The following is a 20,271-nucleotide window of genomic DNA, read 5'->3' as shown; positions in this document are numbered from 1 at the left end:
ATGGAGAATTAAAGAGAGAGAATCCTCTCCTCACTCTGAGCTGGATGTCCTCTGCTGTTAGAGGCTTTCTGCACCTAAAGACATGGCTTAATATTTATCAAACAGATACGACCGCCTTGAAGCGCAGTCTTCCTGTCATCTGCAGCTGGTGTGCATTCAGCAGGGCATCTCCCTCCTTTGTGCAGACGCATTTAAGGAGGGATCAGACAAGAGAAGGGAGGGGATATGATAAGCGAGGTCGATTGTACTGTGCATCTCCGCAGTGTGCATGCAAAAATGAAGAAGAAAGTGTGTGCAGAAAGAAAGAGAGTAAACTGAGGCGCAGCGAAACACAAAATGTGCACCGAGCAGGAGGCAGACAGAGAACCGTTCTCATTAAACACGAGGTTCACTGAGCTGCTAATAATGCACCTGTTGTGTGTCTGTTTATATCTTTTCCATCTTTTTCATTTCCGTAGGAGTGCGTTTAATCAATTTTTAATGCATTTGTTTTTACAAACCTTTCTGCATGTAAAGATTACTATTACTTAAGAAATAATAGACACCCAAATGTGTGTTCTCTCGGGTGGAATCGAGTTTTTTTGTGATTGTTGCAGGCAAAAATCCTTGATTATGTGGCACGTTTTCTTAAAAAATGCGATGGAATATGAGGTATATTTATGCAATTTTATTATTATTTTATGCGATGAAATTGCGGGAACTTGCAAAAATTGCGGTTTCGTCATGGCTTCATCGCGGGGTTTGCAGCTTTCCAATGATGTTCACGTCGCGTAATTACGTCACTTCATAACGTTCCCATGGCAACAGGGGGAAATGGCTGCTCTTGTGTGAAGTAAACGCAACATTTTTCAACTTTCTGCTAAGATATATATGTGACTTTTTTGCAATGAAAATGCAGGGATTATGAAATCATGCAAGCCCCGCATATTTTGCGCAGAAATCTGCAATTTATGCGGCGACAGTGCGGCGTATTTGAAAAAATGTGGCCCCCACATAAATATGCAGACTTTGGCTGATTATGAATTGAATTATGCGATCGCATAATCGCGTTTTTCTGGAGGGACTGTTCATTAAAGAAGTAATCTAAGTGACTAATGTGAACAAAAATCTTTGTCTTTGGTCCAGTATTGAGCTAGAACGCTGTAACCGTCAGCCGCGAACCGAGCTGTAATGTAAAACTGTAGGGCAAATGTTCACTGTCAGTTGGCGTCCACTAAAAGTTCAGTTTTTGCTGCTGACAGGCTCAGATTATTATTCTAATAACTAACTGTCTGACAACATAAGATCCTTTTTGTTTAACCAGAAACAGCCCCGATATCACCATCACCAAACCCACCAGACTCCATGTAAAAAATCACTACTTTTAGCGTGTATAGAGCCAGCATATCTCCACATGTAAATGGGTGACTTCAGGGTTTATTTCAGCCAAACCTGAGTGGTGATTGTTGGAACAGTGGAAAGACGAACCAAGACGGCTTTTGATCATTTTTATTTTGTTTCTGTCGACTTTGAATGAAATGTGTTTTCCGATGATACAATTACTGGTTTTTAAACGGAGTCTGGTGGGTTTGGCGATGGCAATCTCGGGGCTGTTTCATGTTAAACAAAAAGGAGCTTAGTCCTAAACAAAAAGGTTTCTCTCTGTAAGGATCCTTTCCATAATGTTGTCAGACACTTAGAATAATAATTTGAGCCTGTCAGCGGAAAGACAAACACTTCTACGTTACATTGTAGCTTATTTCGCCGCTACCGACTGCAGCGATCTCGCTTAATACTGGACCAATGTCAAAGACTGTTGTTCCCATCAGTCACTTAGACACAAAAATATAGTAGAATAGGATTGAAAAATACCAAAGTTACCCTTTAATTAAAGTGGTTCTATTTCAGCATTACCACTTTTGGAGGCAGTCCCTGCTGCATTATGCGCAGTATCTGAAGCTAAAAAATACACAAAGAACGAGCACACAAACTGAATGTATGACAGCAGGGCAATAATGTAGGTGTATGTATCCTCCCCTCTCTCCTGATTCTCTCCCACCACTGCTCCTCTCCTCTCCACCCCAGCACCTTGGGGCTCTGGCTGACCTAATTGTCTCGTCTCTCTCTGAAACGTTTGTCACGGGAAAAAATAAAGATGACTGTGTGTATTAGGCTATTTCATTATCTTGCTTTGGGAAGCACTTATTTTTGTTTCGACGTGAAGATGCTAGACAGTCAGTGAGTGCATTTTCTTGTGCAGATGTTCAATGCTATGCTGTACACACGCATGCACGCACGCACACACACACACACACACACACACACACACACACACACACACAGTGCTGGAAAAAGAGATATGGGCAGATACAGTTTCCTTGACAACAGTAATTGTTAAGTTGGAGCCACTTGGCAGGTGTGTGTGTATGTGTGTGTGTGTGTGTGTGTGTGTGTGTGTGTGTGTGTGTGTGTGTGTGTGTGTCTGGCGGTGTGAGGCAGATAAAAGTGAGAGCTGTGGCAGTAAGTCGGTGTGTGTCCCAAAAAGGCTTCATCGTTTCAAGGAGAAGCAAGGCCAGTGAAGGGCGGAGTGGTGTGTGGGGACGATTCTCACAATGGCATCCTGCTTACAATAAACTACAGGGATCAGAGTCTTTGCAGAGTCTGCTTCTTTAAATACATCTGCACAAATGTTTTGGTGAAAAAGGGTGGTCCACGTGGGTGAACATGCCCAAACAAAAACCATTACAGAAAAGCAGTTCAACAAGATATGCAGCAGATGATATATAGACGTCTCCCAAACTGTGAGGCATCTGTCGGCCAGGTGCTCGTCAGGAATGGCATGTACTGACAGATGGGTCTCTTTAATTTAAGGCTGGAAAGACGCCCCAAAGATATTAATCTTGTATGTTGTGTTAACTCTAGGTGTGGGGGGGGGGAAACACTACTACGTTTTCATTTTTAAGCGGCGTTATGAGACAAAAACGATCTCAGTCCACACAAGAGTTTTGGCTCCAGTAGCAGAACTAATCTCCGTCCATATTAACACGTCTGACAACACATATCACATGACCGTTCACACACACTGGGCATGTGCGTGCTGGTACACGGACCCCTGAGTCCAGGAAGCAGATTGTCGGACGTTACTCTGCGGATGAAAATCATGGATATAGAAGTTGAAAATACAGAAAATACTTTGGAGAAAGAACAACAACGGTGAAAAGTAGGAGCAGGGATTTATCAGCTTGGACCGACGACGAAGTGGAACTGTTACTGAAAGGTGTGTAAGCTACCTAACAGATAAGACTGACTGACGTGGTCGTCGTTTCCAAATGTCTCCGTTTTATCTCCGTCCAGACTACAAAGCACCCCCGGAGTGTTAGAACCAAAACGGGGGCAGCAGTGTTTCCAAATGTCTCCGTTTTAGGGGCTCGGAAACGCCGGAGTATATGTGGATGCGAGGCGTGAATGAAGCAAAAGATATTTGTTTTTAAACCAAAACGTAGTAGTGTAGATGTAGCCTGAATCTGCCATCAATAATTTAAGATGAACACACACAGTCGCACAACTCTCCCAGACACTCAAAAACAACGAGGTTAGCAGTGACGACCTATGGAGGAAATATTTATTCATAAATCAAATTGAAAGTCCAAAGAGAAAACGAAGCAAGATCAAATTAAAAATAATATTATTTTACTACACTACTAGGAAAAATCATGCCACAATTAAATGTGAAATGTAAAAGCTTAAATGGTAATACTTATATTAAAATCTCAAACAGAAAAAAAGAAATTATTTTATTTTAGCCTTTCCCCTTCATAATTTTCAATGTGACATTTTATCTTTTGAATTTTATGTTTTACATTTGACATTGACATTTTAAGATTCACCTTTTAGATTTCGATTTAACATTAAGCTTTTCATTTAGAAGTGACAGGTGTCGATTTAAATGAGGAGGCGTGGCCCAACGGCTGGTGGGGGGGGTCTGAAACCACTTCCAGCTGACAGGGGGGGCTGTGAGTATTACTGGCCGCCGGTAAGCAAGCGATCCCGGCCACCGCCAGCTGGCTGTCACCTAAGACTGGAGCTTCCAAGTCCGACAACATATCGGAGCAAATGTGCAATTGGCCATAAATTTTTGTAAAACTGCCCATATTCAAACTGTACACAGTTCATTTCTCGCATAAAACAGTCTCAGAAATGAATTTAGTTGTGAAATAGCAGACGAAAAAAGCAATCAATTCTAGAATCTAGATCGGGAGTTTGCCGTAGTAGCAGCGGGCAACAACTGGAAACCTTTTACAATTTTCGTCTGCTATTTCACCACAACTTTATCTAACTATAAGCGCGGTTCAATCATGCGAGGCTCAGCTGCAGCTCATCTCGAGATTCGGCATCATCGCCGCTACAGCGCGTAGCGATGTGCCCCAGCCCCGGGCAAGGGAAGGAGACAGGCACTATAGCAACTTCTCCAGCAGGCTGAACCGGGCTCCCTCCCTCCCTTCCCTTGCCTGGGGCCGGGGCACATCGCTACGTGCTGTAGCGGCTTCTCCAGCAGGCTGAACCGGCTTCCTCCCTCCCTTCCCTGCCCGGGCCATATCGCTACCTGGATGTGTGATGGCTAGACGACAAAAAGGGGAACACACTAAAAAAGAAAAAAAAAAAAAAAACACTAAGAAGGCTTGACACAACATGAGACTTTGCTCAAAGTATCACCAGGGACTCTACACCTTAATGAAAGCATTGAGAACATAGTTTGTGTACCCGGAGTTTACTAAAAAGAAAGGTTTTTAACACTCTCCTGTTGTTTCCGGCTGCTACCACCTCGGCAGTCAAAACGAGTCGATTTCAAAACAAAAAGCCACAGATTTAGTATATCCCTTGTGCACTGGTGTAGTTACGGTGTAGAGTCCCTGGTGATACTTTGAGCAAAGTCTCATGTTGTGTCGAGCCTTCTTAGTGTTTTAAAAATAGCTATTTTGAGGCTAGCATAAAAGTGCCCCTAGGACTCCCATTCAAAAGGCCATTTGACCGAAAAACTAAACTAAACTAAAAACAAAAGAATACTTTGCAGCCTTTTGTTACCTCACATATCCTTTGTCCCCAAATTCAGAACCTTCTGAGAGCCTAACATGTAAATAATGCATGTTCTTTTGGGGAGAGGAGTCACATTTTGCTCCCCATGACAGCAAAATGTTAAATAAAACACACATTCCTCAACAAACCATCTGTGCTCTGAACAGATTCTGCGTGATGTCAAGTTAAATACTGTCATGTTCCCTTCTTTGAAACCTTCTGCACCTCAGCAAAATGTTCTTTTCACAAGAACAAACAAAAAAATCCACTACCAGCTGGGTGACAAGCGAGACACTTGAATCGGAGCCGTAAAAGGCTCCATATCGATCCAGAGGGGGAGACATTTACGAGACACATTGACAGCAATCACATTTACCCTGTCTCATGTTCTCAGCACGGAGACACTGATTGGCTGTTTACGTGCAACAAACCGAGGCGCAATATTGACAAGCAATTACACAAAACCTTTGAATTCAGACAGAGAGATGTGAGAAAGAGCAGACAGGAGAGTAACCGTTTGTCTCTGGGTGTTACAGCACGGAGACAGAACGATGCCAAATCTTTTGACTTTGAGATCTTATTTTAAAAAGTAAAACTGCCTGCTGCTGTCTGAAAATGTTGAGGAGTTCACTCTTGGTAGATCATGTTTAGTTGAAGACAAAATGGACAAAAACCACACCAGACTCCATTTAAAAAAGCAATACTTTTAGCGTGTGTAGAGCCAACGTATTTTCACATGTAAATCGGTAAACTATGCGTTTATTTCAACCAAGACTAGAGTTGTGATGGTTGAAAAAGCGGAAAGACGACCCAAAACGGCTTTTCATAGTTTTATTTTGTTTCTGACGACAGCGCAGCGCAGTGGGCGCGTAGTTAGAAAAATTCAGAGGTGCGCAACCACGCGCCGCGACAGCTCATGGAGTCTTGGCGCTGGAAACGACAGCTGCGGTGACGTCATTCACAGCAATTAGTGAAATGGTCACGTTATTTAATCTATTGATTCGTGTTCACAGGGACGTTTTTCTAATTTTTTTCGTGGTGGCCAGCACAAAAATGTAAAGTAATGTATTTCAATGGGAAGCATATTTCGTGATCACAGCACGAATATGGTAGGGAGTAGTATGAAAAGCCGAAAAGGGAGCCGAAAAGGGAGGGGTGGTGGATGGGTCAAACAATACAGGACTTTCAACTGGGAGACGCGCCCCGCGTGTGGCGTTTTGTTTCCCCGTTGTTTTCCTAATCACAACCGTCCCGTTATTGTCGTGCGTCTCCCGCGGCCACCTCCCGGCGTGTGAGGCGCCCTTTTCCCGTTGTGTTTTTCCTAAACCCAACCCCCGCCATCCCGTTATTGTTGCGCGTCCCCAGCGGCCGCGGATCGTGTCCCGGGGTGTGACGTTTGCATTCCCCGTTAATCTTTTCCTAAACCCAACCTCTGAATAGATGGTTCCCATTTCGTGAGATAAACGAGATAAACGTGTTGTTGTACACGAATCAATAGATTAAAAATAACGGGACAATTACACGAACTGCCGTAAGACCGTGTTGCGTCATTTTATGACGGGAACGCCGCGGCTACCATATATGAAGCTTAACGCCATCATCGGCTGCAAAGTGACTGTAGTGAATCATTTTAATGTTGCCTCAATGCAAACATAGAGTGCAGCTCACAGAAAAGCCCTCTGATAACAGCTGGAGAATCCGTTTGTCTGACAAACACTGAACAGAAGAGGGAAACAGGAACATATCCCACAGACCGATGAAGACTTTGTGTTGTGCAAACATCCATCAGCTACGTGTGCACCCCCCCCCCCTTTCTATTTCATCAATGTCATCATTACGTAAGATTACCATAGCTGAGATTACAGCTGCACAGTTCTCCTGGCTTTACCTGCCACACAAAAGGCAAACACAAAGGAGCAGGCACACAGAAAAGTCCAAATGGAATCATCCATCTAATGATTACACCGGGCAGCTCACACCACGGCGTCTCATGTTTGCACAGCTGGACAGAGAAAGTGGTGCTCTAGGATTGCACACGTTAATGGTAACTAGACGAGCTGTTCATGCTGCATTAGGAGCGCTCAGACCAAACGACAGCACACTGTGCAGACTCAACAGGTGCACCCGAGTCTCCTCTCTTGAAAGGTAGCATGGGATTGAGCAAAGAGGACGATGTTACTTCACAAGAACAAAGCACAAAAGTCCCGCAGCTTTTGCTGCTTTCAAAGAGGAAGGAAACAGAAAAAAGCTCAACACCAGAGCTGCAAAGACTAATCGATTTAGTTGTCAACTATATCAGCAATCGCTATTTTGATTATAACATTGGTTTAACCCTTGTGTTGTTTTCCCGTCGACCATGCAACTTTTTGTTTTTCTGGGGTTTTTTTCAACATATTGGTCACTTTTTTCAACGTTCTTTTATGTTATGGTTGTGTATGTTTCTGTTTCCTGTTTTATTTTGGTAGTCTGGTTTTCTGTCTTGTCTTGTTTTACTTCCTGCCTTGTGTTTTCCCGCCTTTTTTGATCGTTCTGCCCAGCCCTAATGTGTTTCACCTGTTTCCCAGCTCTTGTCTCACCCGTCTCTTGTTACCTCGTTACCCTGTGTACTCTTTGTGTTCCCCCTGTCTTTTGTCAGATCATTGTATTGCGTTTCTGTGAGTGTGTTCATGCATGGAGTCTACCTTTTGTCCCTGTGTTCAAATTCTTGAGATCCTGTTCTGTTTGTTCTGTAATTAGTTTTTGCCTGTTGCATTCTGGACTCTTTTTGGTAGGTACTTCGTTTTTGTTTGTGAAATAAATCCTCAAGCAACAAACTTCCGCCTGCTCTCTGCTTTTGGGTCCTCCATTCCCTGTAACCTGTAACATTTTTATGATTTGTTTCCACGTTATTTTTTTGTGACAATTTGGTTGAAAGAAAACCCAAATTGAGGGTTAAGTAATTTTTTTTAATGGAAAAAAAAAGGGTAAAACTTCTCTGATGTCAGCTTGTTAAATGTGAATATCTTCTAATTTAGTTCCTTGTCTCCTCTGTGACAGTAAACTGAATATTTCTGAGTTGTGGACAAAACGAGACATTTGAGGACGTCATCACAGGCTTTTGATCTACAACACATCTATGCACACTGATCTACATTTTTCACCGTTTTCTGACATTTTAGAGACCAGACAACTAAACGATTATGACGTTGGTGGCGGCTTTACCTTTATCAAATTGCCTGACAACGACACCATGCTGCTACAGTATAACCATAGAGTCCTACAAACATCAGACCACTTGCTTGTAGCGGAAATTTAGCAAGCAGCTTGATCCCGACAAAACCCCAGAGTGAATTTCAGCCTGCATGCACGTTAAATAAATAACAAAAATAAATACAAATATTCAGATCTTACAATTGAAAATCGAATCCCTACCGATCGAACGAATATTCGAATAATCGGATACAGACCTAACTCAGGAGGTCATTCCTGCCTGTGGCCATCAAGCTATACTCCTCTGAGTGTTACGCTCATCCCTATATTTCACCAGGCGCAGGCGCAGGCGCAGGCGCGTCTGCGCTGCGTTCCGGGCACGTGGCGTGCCCTGCGAGCAATCGTGGCCATTCAAATCAATGTTTGATATTCCGCCAGCTGCGCCACGGCGCGTCCCAGAAGCGTGCGTGAAGCGGCTCTTCGCTCCACTAAAGATACGCGCCAGGTACGTAAAGTAAACTTCTTTGACTTTTATGAACATCATGTCTTTTTTTAAATATTAGTTTTTCTTAAAATTATACTTGGTTTTACTTTTTAAAATTATACTACTAAAAAAATCCCAATATATCGCCTTACGCACAGTATCGAAATATATTGCAATATATTGAATCGTGACCAATGTATCATGATACGTATCGTATCGCCAGATTCTTGCCAATACACAGCCGTAGTCAAAACTGGTCTCACAGCACGTATCTCCACATCACATCTCAATATGCTTGTACAATTATGTACAATAATTACTTGGTGCAACATTTTATCAGCTACATGTGCAAAGGTGTTATTTATCCACTGCTGCTACTTATATCCACACTGTACTTATTTATGTTCGTACTGTATTTATGTCGACACTGCACTACAATAGAATTTGTAAAATCCATTTGAAACAATCTTTTTGACCTAATCTTACTTGTAACATAATCTCTCTTTACTTCTACTTAATGTTTTTATTTATTATTGTAGCTATGTTACTTTATTTGCTTTAGACAGTTATTGACTCACTATTTTCTTACTCTTATTTTACCTTGAATTTGACTGTGAGCAACTGCAACTAAATAATTTCCATCAGGGGATCAATAAAGTATTCTGATTCTGATATCTTCCTCTTATGCCAGGATCAGACTACACCAATTCCGCCCGATGTACCTCTTGTAGTGTGACATCATCAAAGATCAGCTATCTAACGTCTGGGACGCTTCACGACCACGACGCAGAAAGTCTAGCATGTCCGAAATGTTTGTCTTTTTCCGCCTAGTGTGACATGTTCTATGACATGTTCCTTGACATTGACCAATGGGAAGAGAGAGCGCTCTCTGTCTCTCTGGCACACATATGTAAACATGCCGAAAAAGGAGAGACGCTACTGCTGCTGTCTGGTGAAGGAAAGATACAGAGTGCCCATATGGGCTTTGTTCACGGCAGGGATCTCCCCGCTTCCCAGCACCGCACGCTAGCGGGCTAGCCACTAGCAGTTACCTGTTTCTCTTCACTTTGACCACTGACAAGCAAAGAAAACAGGCTACACCCTCCTACAAACACGATGGCTGCACCTGATTGGACGAACGCTACATGTGGGGATTCCGGATTTCAAAACAGACCATATTGGCGGCTTGTTTGGAATACGATCTCTTATTATACAAAAATAGTTCACCGAAACGTGTTTCTGAAAAAAATTTAAGCCAGAAATAGGCCATGCAGTTGCTATATCTGTATTTATTTCAGATCGACAACAGTCAGTTTAAAAGATTTTCGTGAGTTTTTGAGAGGCTGCTGCTCCACCAAAGCGTCGACCAATGAACTTGTGCGTGCTCTTCACGACAACACGCTATAATCGGTCTGGGGGGCTGGTCGGTGTCATACTTGTAGTGTTGCCACTCTTCTGTCCAAGACACAGCAAGAATTTTTGGCGATATGTCTGTCTAGCCTGACTGTTGTTAAAGACAAAAAAATCGTTGTAGTCTAATCCTGGCATTAAACCTGCCCCAACAACAAGTCGTGAACACAACACTGACATATCATCATCTTTTAAGTTGATATCTTGAACTTATCTCCAGCTCCGGGAGTTACAGAGCAGCATGACGATTCATTAGGAGTCTTTGTGTTTGTGTCCACCTGATGAATGTAATTCTGATATTCCCTCTCTTTTAGCTGTTTTTGACGTACAGTAGGTTTTTACAGATTTGTCTCTGAACGCGACGCTCTGAGAGCTAACCAGTAAACAGTAAAGTTGTAGCCGGACAGATAAACAATGAGCTGAAACTCAGTATAAAGCTCCGTAAAGAGAGGAGAGGAGCTGCAGAATACTAATTCTCTGTAGGTTCATTACCACACTTTGCGTTGACATTTGAGAAACCTTGTTATTACAAAAATATTAATTGTAACCGCTTTAAGAAATAAGCCAAAGGCAACTATATAGACCAGCCAAAAAGGGCAGCTAAACCAACACACTCATCTTAAAATAAACATAGTTATCCAGTCAGTCCTGTCTCTGTATTGTGTGAGAAGCCACGTTACAATGGCATTTTTGTTTTAACTGAAATAAACTCTGATCCAACTAAATTAAAAGGGCAGAACAGCTTACTGTTTTCTGTTTGTCTAGACAAGCCTGATCATGGGCTGACGCATTAGGGCAGGGTCTCCAACAAGTCACTCGCAAGATACGGGTACAGGTTTCCAGTAGCTCGCCAATAGGTTGACGAAATGGGACACAAAATTACGTTGATATTAAAGTGCTCACATTATGGTAATTTTCAGGTTCATAATTGTATTTAGAGGTTGTACCAGAATAGGTTTACATGGTTTACTTTTCAAAAAAACACCATATTTTTGTTGTACTGCACATTGCTGCAGCTCCTCTTTTCACCCTGTGTGTTGAGCTCTCTGTTTTACCTACAGAGTGAGACCTCTCACTGCTGTAACATCTTTGTTGGGAGTCACACATGCTCAGTAGCTAGGTAAGGACTACTAGCCAGTCAGAAGCAGAGTATGAGGGCGTGCCCTGACAGTACCTAGGTAAGGACTACTAGCCAGTCAGAAGCAGAGTATGAGGGCGTGCCCTGACAGTGCCTAGGTAAGGACTACTAACCAGTCAGAAGCAGAGTATGAGGGCGTGCCATGCTAGCAGCTAGGTGAGCATTATAACGTGTGTTCCAAAGTGACCACGTTTGTCTCTGAAGTAAAGGCTGGACTACAATAGAGCTGTTTGGAGCAGTTTGTGAACAGTGTTTTCTGTTGGAGATGGAAAGTCCCTTTGGGGGGGACTTTGGGCTTTTTCACTTTGTGTGTAAACCTATTACGTGCACAAAAAGATATATAACACAATAAAGGAAAGGGAAAAAGCCAAAAAAGCATAATATGAGCACTTTAAAAGTGAGGTAGCTAACTTTGTGGGCCATAGAAGTGTAAAGTGGTAATGTTTTCTCGGACCCTCCTGGGAATATTTATAGTGATGTAGCTAACTATGTGGGCTAAAAGAAGTGTGAAATAGTCATGAACGTTGACGTGAAGATTTTTCATAAGCTTTGGGTATTGCAATTCCATACATGTACAAACAGTAGCGTCATTCAGCTTATGTGTGTTGTGTTAATAAATGTAAGCGATGTAATTATGATGATTAATAATGATGCAAGTAGCTCTTGGCCACTTTTTTTAAAGTATAGCCCTCAGGTGAAGAAAGGTTAGAGACCCCTGCATTAGGGTATATACACGTCCTGTTAGGCAAGTTATATAAGCCAACGCATATTGAATATATAAAAGAAACGTTATGCAGTCAAACTGTTCGCTGAGTTGACTTTCACCCAGGAGACCGGGGTTCATGTCTCTTTATTGTCCCGCATGTCACTGAAACGTACATTTTGTAACCCCACCCACCATCTTTTCCTAAACCTAACTGTCCCGTTCTTGTCCACATACACAACTGTGCAGACAAGCCATTTGTCTTTTCCAAAGTTAAGACTAAACCTACGCCCTTTTCTTCACCTAATTTATTTGGTTCACATGTGCAATTTGGCACTGCAGACATGGGAACGTCCTCAAGGGAGCTGACCCGTCATTTGTATTAAGCGTGTTGTAATTTAATAGACGTGACTATTTACGAACTGGCGTGAGACCAGGTTTTAGTTTAATCAATCCTGGCTGTCGGCTGCATGCAGGAAAAAAACGGAGATGAGACGTACACAATTACCTAAATTGAGGACGGCTACGCTCGTTATTGTAAGTGCAATGATAAGTTAAAGTCAGTACTTTTTCAAACCGTATGACTGTGTGTCCCAGGCCAGAATAGGAAATTAACTAACAATGTAAAGATCAACAAGCCACTGACAGATATGTTCAAATTTGATTCATTCAATAAATTATTATTTTTTGTCTTAAATCCACCAGCCATTTTCATATTATACCAACATTTGCAGCATCCTGAGCCTTTTTGGTAAGGTTACTAGGAAAACTCAGCCCAGAGTAGTTTCGCAAAAATCGCAACTTTTTTGCAACTTTCACTGTCTCCCGCAACTTCATTGCAACAAAAATACAAAAGACATCACAACTTTTATCGCAATTTTTTACAAAAGCTCCCACGAAATCAGGCATTTTGGGCTGCAACAATCTTAAAAAAAAGGCAGTGAAATCCTGGAGGGACTGGTTAACTATTAAATTAATCGGCAACTATTTAATCGGTTTGAGTCATTTTCTATGAAAAAAAAAGTCTGAATTCTCTGGTGTCAGCTTGTTAAATGTGAATATGTTCTAGTTTCTTCTCTCCTCTGTGACAGTAAACTGAATATCTTTGAGTTGTGGACAAAACAAGACATTTGAGGACATTATCTCGGGCTTTGGGGAAACACTGATTGACATTTTTCTCCATTTCTCAACAATCATTAGTTGCAGCCCTAGAATTGGGGTTGACTCAAGCATGAAGCAAAATTGTCACGTCTACCGCTTCATTATGCGCTCGGTGTGCTTCAACACTTCCATCCTCTTTCCAGTTTCATGGCTTCCTCAAGTTCCCTTTTTTACTCTCCTTGCAAACAGTCATTTCTCTTTCTCCCTTCCTCAATTCTCAGACACTCTTCCTCCTTTCTTTGTTTCCCGGTTTGCCTCGTTTAATTTCCCACATTCACAGCTGCCTAGACATAACAGGAAGATGTGGTTCCCTCCTTCTCTCTCCCATTATTAATGTTTTCTGCTCCCTCGCCTCTCCTTCTCCCTCTCTCTCTTCCTCGGCATCCGCACTACTGCTGGGTTGATAACAGGCTGTCACAAGTGTTTAATGTTTGCTCAGAAAGTGCTGGCTGCTCCTCAGGGGGGGCCACAGTTCTGCCGATGGGCGGCTGGCAGGCAGGAAAATGACAATTGCATTTGCAGGAGAAACACACATCTCAGGAGAGAGAGAGAGAGAGAGAGAGAGAGAGAGAGAGAGAGAGTGAGTTTTCTTTCTTACATTTGACACTAGCGATTTTACTGTATATTGATATACTGTTGTTGCTTTCCTGTTTTTATTTTTATTTTTAAATGTATATATTTTAGCTTACTCAATGAATTTTATTTATTTCTTATCACATTATTATCCTTGATGCCTTGGCAATACTGTTATTTCTGACATGCATGCCAATAGAGCAATTTGAATTGAATTGAATTGAGAGTGATAGAGAGAGAGAGAGAGACAGAGAGAGAGAGAGAGTGACAGAGAAAGATAGAGACAGAGAGAGAGAGACAGAGAGAGAGAGAGAGAGACAGAGAGAGACAAAGAGAGAGAGACAGAGAGAGAGACAGAGAGACAGAGAGAGAGAGAGAGAGAGAGAGAGAGAGAGACAGAGAGAGAGACAGAGAGACAGAGAGAGAGAGAGAGAGAGAGAGAGAGAGACAGAGAGAGAGACAGAGAGAGAGAGAGAGAGAGAGAGAGAGAGAGACAGAGAGCGACAGAGAGAGTGATAGAGATTGAGAGAGTGAAGGCAGGGAAGAGCTGTCCCTCTCCTCAGTAGGGCTGCTACGATTATTTTTTTGATTAGTTGATTAGTTGTTTGGTTTCTAAAACGTCAGAAAATGGTGAAAAATGTTGATCCGTGTTATACAAAGCCCCCGATGACGTCCTCAGATGTCTTGTTTTGTCCACAACTCAAAGATATTCAGTTTACTGTCACAGAGGAGAGAAACTAGAACAATATTCACATTTAACAAGCTGGAAACTTAGAATCTTTACTCTGACTCAAACGGATTAATCGATTATCAAAATAGTTTGCGATTAATTCAACAGTTGACAACTAATCGATTGACCTTCACAGCTCGACTACCCCGTGGTTCATCTGTCCTTTGATTGGACAGTGATGCTGACATGTGGACCTTATTGCAAGGCAGTAAAGGGCAGCGGTATAAACAAACGGTGTAATTACACGACCCTAATGTGACAGGAGAGGAGAGAGAGCAGGGCATAAAAAGGTTGCCAGGTTTATTAAATTAAATTGTTTCTGTAGCAATTGTGTGGCACGCTTGACTAGTATTTGAACTGACACTGACCTAAATTCCTCACTGTCTGACAGACGGACGGACGTGCAGGCAGGCAGAGAGAGGACAGCGGTCCGGCAGGGCAGAACACAAAGGACAGAGGTCCAACAACACCACGAGCTCACAGGCTTTAAATCCTGCAGCTGCACTTCAAAGTCACTCAAAGACTTGACCGCTCATCTGCACGGGCTGCACGATATGGGGAAACAACCCGTTCTCACTCCCAACTCGTAAAATACGGACGCTTGGTCAGTGTCTCTCAGAGTCAGATACTGACGCAAAAATCACCCTTTATGGGACACACCGGGCAGAACAGCAGCTCGACCGTGGCGCTGTAAGATCACGTAATATTTAGAGAGACAATGGTAGAGAGTAGTATATAGAGAGACAACAGTAGAGAGTAGTATGTAGAGAGACAACGGTAGAGAGTAGTATGTAGAGAGACAACGGTAGAGAGTAGTATGTAGAGAGACAACGGTAGAGAGTAGTATGTAGAGAGACAACAGTAGAGAGTAGTATGTAGAGAGACAACAGTAGAGAGTAGTATGTAGAGAGACAACAGTAGAGAGACAACAGTAGAGAGTAGTATGTAGAGAGACAACAGTAGAGAGACAACAGTAGAGAGTAGTATGTAGAGAGACAACGGTAGAGAGTAGTATGTAGAGAGACAACAGTAGAGAGTAGTATGTAGAGAGACAACAGTAGAGAGTAGTATGTAGAGAGACAACAGTAGAGAGTAGTATGTGTCCCGTTCTTGTCCCGCGTGTCTCTGAAACGTACATTTTGTAACCCCACCCACCATCTTTTCCTAAACCAAACTGTCCCATTCTTGTGCCCCATGTCAGTTTATGTTAAGTTAACCGGGCAATTGTGCAACTTGTATTTACCTTCACAAAAGTGCTTGTTTTGCCTCAGATTAATATTCTAAGTGTCTGACAACATTATGGAAAGGAGGTCGACCTTTCTGTTAAAGAGTAAGATCCTTTTTTTTAAACATAAAAACATCCGCAAAATTGTGTTCGCTAAACCCACCAGACTCCATGTAAATAAACAGTAATTTTAGCATCGTAAAATACACTTCATTCAAAGTCGACAGAAACAAAATCAAACTATGAAAAGACGTTTTGGGTCGTCTTTCCACTTTTCCAACCATCACAACTCTAGTTTTGGGTTGAAATAAACATATAGTTAACTGATTTACATGTGAAAATATGTTGGCTCTATACACGCTAAAAGTTTTGCTTTTTTAAATGGAGTCTGGTGGGTTTAGTGCTAGCAACTTCAGAGCTGTTTCTGGTTAAACAAAAAGATCTCAAAGTGTAGCTAACTAACTAGCCGCGATCTTAAGTTACCCATTGGATTGAATGGACTCTAGCAGCTAACGAAACCCCTCATATTCACAAAAATGCATTAAATTGAAATCTGACACAAGCATTAGCTTTGTAAGACCTTAGGGGTAGCTGTAATATAAGTGGCGTGACGAAATTGTAAATACTATAGTTATGCCGGCAGCCGGCCAGCTCCGCGGAGCCCCGAGTCCAGGTTGTCCAGTAACCCAGTAACGGTGACTTTCTCCTGGGTATGGAGCGCAGCAGGGCTGCCGCTGTCTCGTCAGACTGTGTGGACCTCCTGAAGTCCAACACGTCTTACCAAATTTGCAGTTAGCCATCAATTTTCGTAAAACGGCCAATATTTGAGCTTTATATAGTAGATTTCTCACATAAAAAAGTCTCAGAAGTGAATTTAGTAACGAAACATTGCAGTGTCTGAAATATGAGACCTGCTGTCTCGTCTCCAATGTATGTGTATGTCAACCAATCAGCACGCAGCTCATCTAAATATTCATGAGCATACCACATTTGGAAGAAAAGCTCTCGTTCCAAATAGGGCCAAAACACAGGGATGCATAAGGGCCCATAAAATAGCAACCGGGCAATTTTCAGCCCAATCAATGTTACATACCCCATTAGGAGACCTTAAGGAACAGTGTGAAATACCCTATATAATCATTCTATCACCCCTTTAAAGGTCTATCTCTGTAGAAATCCTTTCCATAATGTTGTCAGACACTTAGAATATTAATCTGAGTCTGTCAGCGGCAAAACAAGCACTTTTGTGAAGGTAAATACAAGCTGGACAATTGTCCTATTAACTTACATTGTAGCTTGTTTCTCCGCTGCCGACTGCAGTGATCTCTCTTAATACTGGACCAATGTCAAAGATTGTTGTTCCCATCAGTCACTTAGACACAAAAATACAGGAAAATAGGGTCCAGGTTGAAAAAAACGGTAGTTACCCTTTAATGTTCACATTAAGAATTGAAACCCTGAAAAGTTTGTTTAAAGTATTTTTTACTTAACATTCATGGTGAAAAGACATCAATATCAGATCACTCAAACAAAGATCGATTTGTAATTTGAGATGTGAGATTGACTTTGAATGGTGCCTATCTTCAGAAAATTGACACGATCAAGGAGTGTGACACCTTATTGCAAATTGATACTTCAATCAACATCTCCACCGCTTTAACCAGATTATTATCCTTCTATGGCACTATGTGTTCACATTACAGCGTTTTACTTAGTTTAAAATACTTCTATTTTAGGTATATAATATATGGTCTATTGGTGAAATAGCATTGATCACTTTGAGGGGGGGAGGATACATTTTGTCCCCACCGGGGATAAACAAATAATTCAGCAGAGGCAGGGACATATACACCAGAAAGGGGGAAATCCCACGCAACCCAACCCCTAAATAAAGGTATTTCCACCGTAAATTTGTGCATTAAAGCGTGTCCAAATGCAACAAAAATGAAGTTGCTGATGCTCAAAACTTCCCTGGGGGGGGACACCCAGGACCCCCACTATGATATGGCCCCCCCTCCTCTCTCTCTCTCTCTCTCTCTCTCTCTCTATATATATATATATATATATAGAGAGAGAGAGAGAGAGAGAGAGAGAGAGATATTATATATATTATATATACTAATATATATATATATATATATATATATATATATATATATATATATATATATATATTAGTATATATATATATATATATATATATATATATATTAGTGCTGTCAAACGATTAAAATATTTAATCGCGATTAATCGCATTAATGTCATAGTTAACTCACAATTAATTGCACATTTTTATCTATTCTAAATGTCCCTTGATTTATTTTTGTCCCATTATTTTTTCTCATTTTAATGCTCTTATCAACATGATACAATACTTTTAAAACGGTGCCTGAACCGAAAGATTTTTATATATACTGTATATAAAAAAACGAGCACCTTGTTGAATTGTATTGTATTGTCTGTTCAAAAATATAAAACAATAAAAAGTTGATCTAAAAAAAAAAAAAGGAGCACAAAACTGCGAAAACAACCACTAGATGGGAAAAGGGTATTTTACAACATGCACCACGACGGCGAGGCGAGGCTGAGTCTGTGTTTTTCAGACAGCAGCAGCTACAGTCTGGTGTTAGAAGCCTCTCCAGTGAAATACAGACACACTTTACACCGTTTAGCTGTCAGCATTTTAACCGTGTTTACTCCAGCTGCTAGCTAACGGTAGGCTAACGTTAGCTGCTGTCGAGTGTAGTGTTGACTGGCGTCCTGTGCGGCGATGTTTCAGTTCCCTCTAACGTCCGTTTTCGGAGCATCAGAGAGAAGTGCAGGCATTTCAGTGGAACCGAACTCCGCGTTGCTATTCGGTCCGGTAGATAACGGTCGTTAAGGCACCGGTGCCGTATTAGCACCGGGTCTCGGACCCCCCACCCCCCCAAATAAAAACTTTTCGGATCTACACGATTCACATGGATAACATTTTCCCATTCAAAACGGCGATTTTCGCCGAAAAGCGACTAGTTTACAGGTATGTACTACTCTTTGGCCGGCTCGCAAGCCCAAACAAGCGTGTGCAGCGTGCCTGTTGTTTAGTTTCCGGTCTAGCTAGATCCGGTGTGGTGTTGTAGTTTTTCTAACGTTACTAGTTGTTGCAACAGCATGTGAAAAAAACTACAAAGTTTGCTAGGTCAAAAAGAACGTTAATCTCGCGATAAAAAAATTGACGGCGTTAAAATGGGTTTGCGTTAACGCCGTTAATAACGCGTTTAACTGACAGCACTAATATATATATATATATATATATATATATATATATATATATATATATATACAGTACAGTATACCCACTTCAATACATTAGACTAGACACCACTACACCACTGATTTGCACCATAAATTGATGCATACAAATTCACCAGAATGCAAGAAATGAAAGTGTTCTACACTCAAAATGTTATGTGTCCCCCCCACCAATGTTGAAACCAAACCTACGCCCTTGTCTGGTTGATAAGCTGTTACTTAACGGGCGCTGCCGCCGTGATACAGCGGTGCACGGGGGACAGGAAGCCTCGCGGAGAAAATGGATGTCACACCCACACCGTGAAGAATAAAACCCTCCACATTCTGTCAAATAAAAGCCCCCACTTTGCCAGTTAGAAGTCTGAATAATTAGCCTATCAGAGGAGAGAGAGAGAGAGAGAGAGAGAGAGAGAGAGAGAGAGAGAGAGAGAGAGAGAGAGAGAGAGAGAATAAGCTGCAGAGCTTTCCCACTTCTTCCTGACGGAGCAGCTTCGTGTGCAACAGTTGTCTGTCTCACTCACCTCACACAAAACAAAGGCAGCTACGGATTCATAAATGTGTCTGGTTTGCGTCCGTGTGTCCGCGCATGCTGCAGAGCATTAAAGCGAGGCGGGTTACACCTACCTGATATCCCTCCGCCGACCACTATCACATCGTAGGTGTTGCTTAATTCAGTCATGGTGCTGTCCGCTCTTCTCTGCCGCTGAACGCAGGGCGCCAGGACCGGAGCATCTGTATTAAAAGCGCCGGCCAGTCCCACTCCCTCCAGACTCCGCCCACAGATAGCAGAGCAGCGCACTGCCTTTGTGGACAGGGAGGATTATTTAATGTAGGAGGTGGCATGTGCCTGCAAAGAAATCAGAATCAGAATCAGCTTTATTGGCCACGTTTGCATAAACAAACAAGGGATTTGACTCCGGGTTAGTCTTTGCTCTCTAAGTACAACACTCACTTAACATATAAAGAATAAAAACAGAAAGGACAGTAAGAAATATATACTGTTAACTATACAGTGCAACAATACAATAGAATGTACAAATTTACAAAAATATACAATAACAATTGAAGAGAGGGAAGGAATAGTGCAATATCAGTATAGTCTGAGATTTAAGATTTAAATATAAATATAGTGCAAGGCAGTTCAGTGCAATGGTCATATATTAATAACAATATTGTAATATAATATTATTAATAATTGTAAGATTGAAAATATACATGAGGTAGATGAGCAGAACAGTGTTGGTTGACTTTGTTCAGTGTGAGAGTGGGGGGGCTATTTCTGAGTGTTCAACAGAGCGACAGCTTGGGGAAAGAA

At 41.8% G+C, this 20,271-nt stretch overlaps 1 protein-coding gene across 1 annotated transcript in view; it reads right to left on the bottom strand.

Moving 5' to 3' along the window:
* Positions 1-19,730, bottom strand: part of mao (monoamine oxidase) — a 58,196-nt gene extending 38,466 nt beyond the window's left edge. The window contains exon 1 of the mRNA XM_031300894.2: positions 19,581-19,730. Within this exon, the coding sequence (XP_031156754.1) occupies positions 19,581-19,635 (55 nt within the window). The 5' untranslated portion in view covers positions 19,636-19,730. The remainder of the gene's footprint in view (positions 1-19,580) is intronic.
* Positions 19,731-20,271: the final 541 nt, after the last annotated feature.

This window comes from Sander lucioperca, chromosome 8, assembly GCF_008315115.2.
Source record: "Sander lucioperca isolate FBNREF2018 chromosome 8, SLUC_FBN_1.2, whole genome shotgun sequence".
NCBI classification, from domain to species: Eukaryota; Metazoa; Chordata; class Actinopteri; order Perciformes; family Percidae; genus Sander; species Sander lucioperca.
Note: the sequence above shows the minus strand (reverse complement) of the source record. Positions and strands in the feature narration are given on the sequence as shown.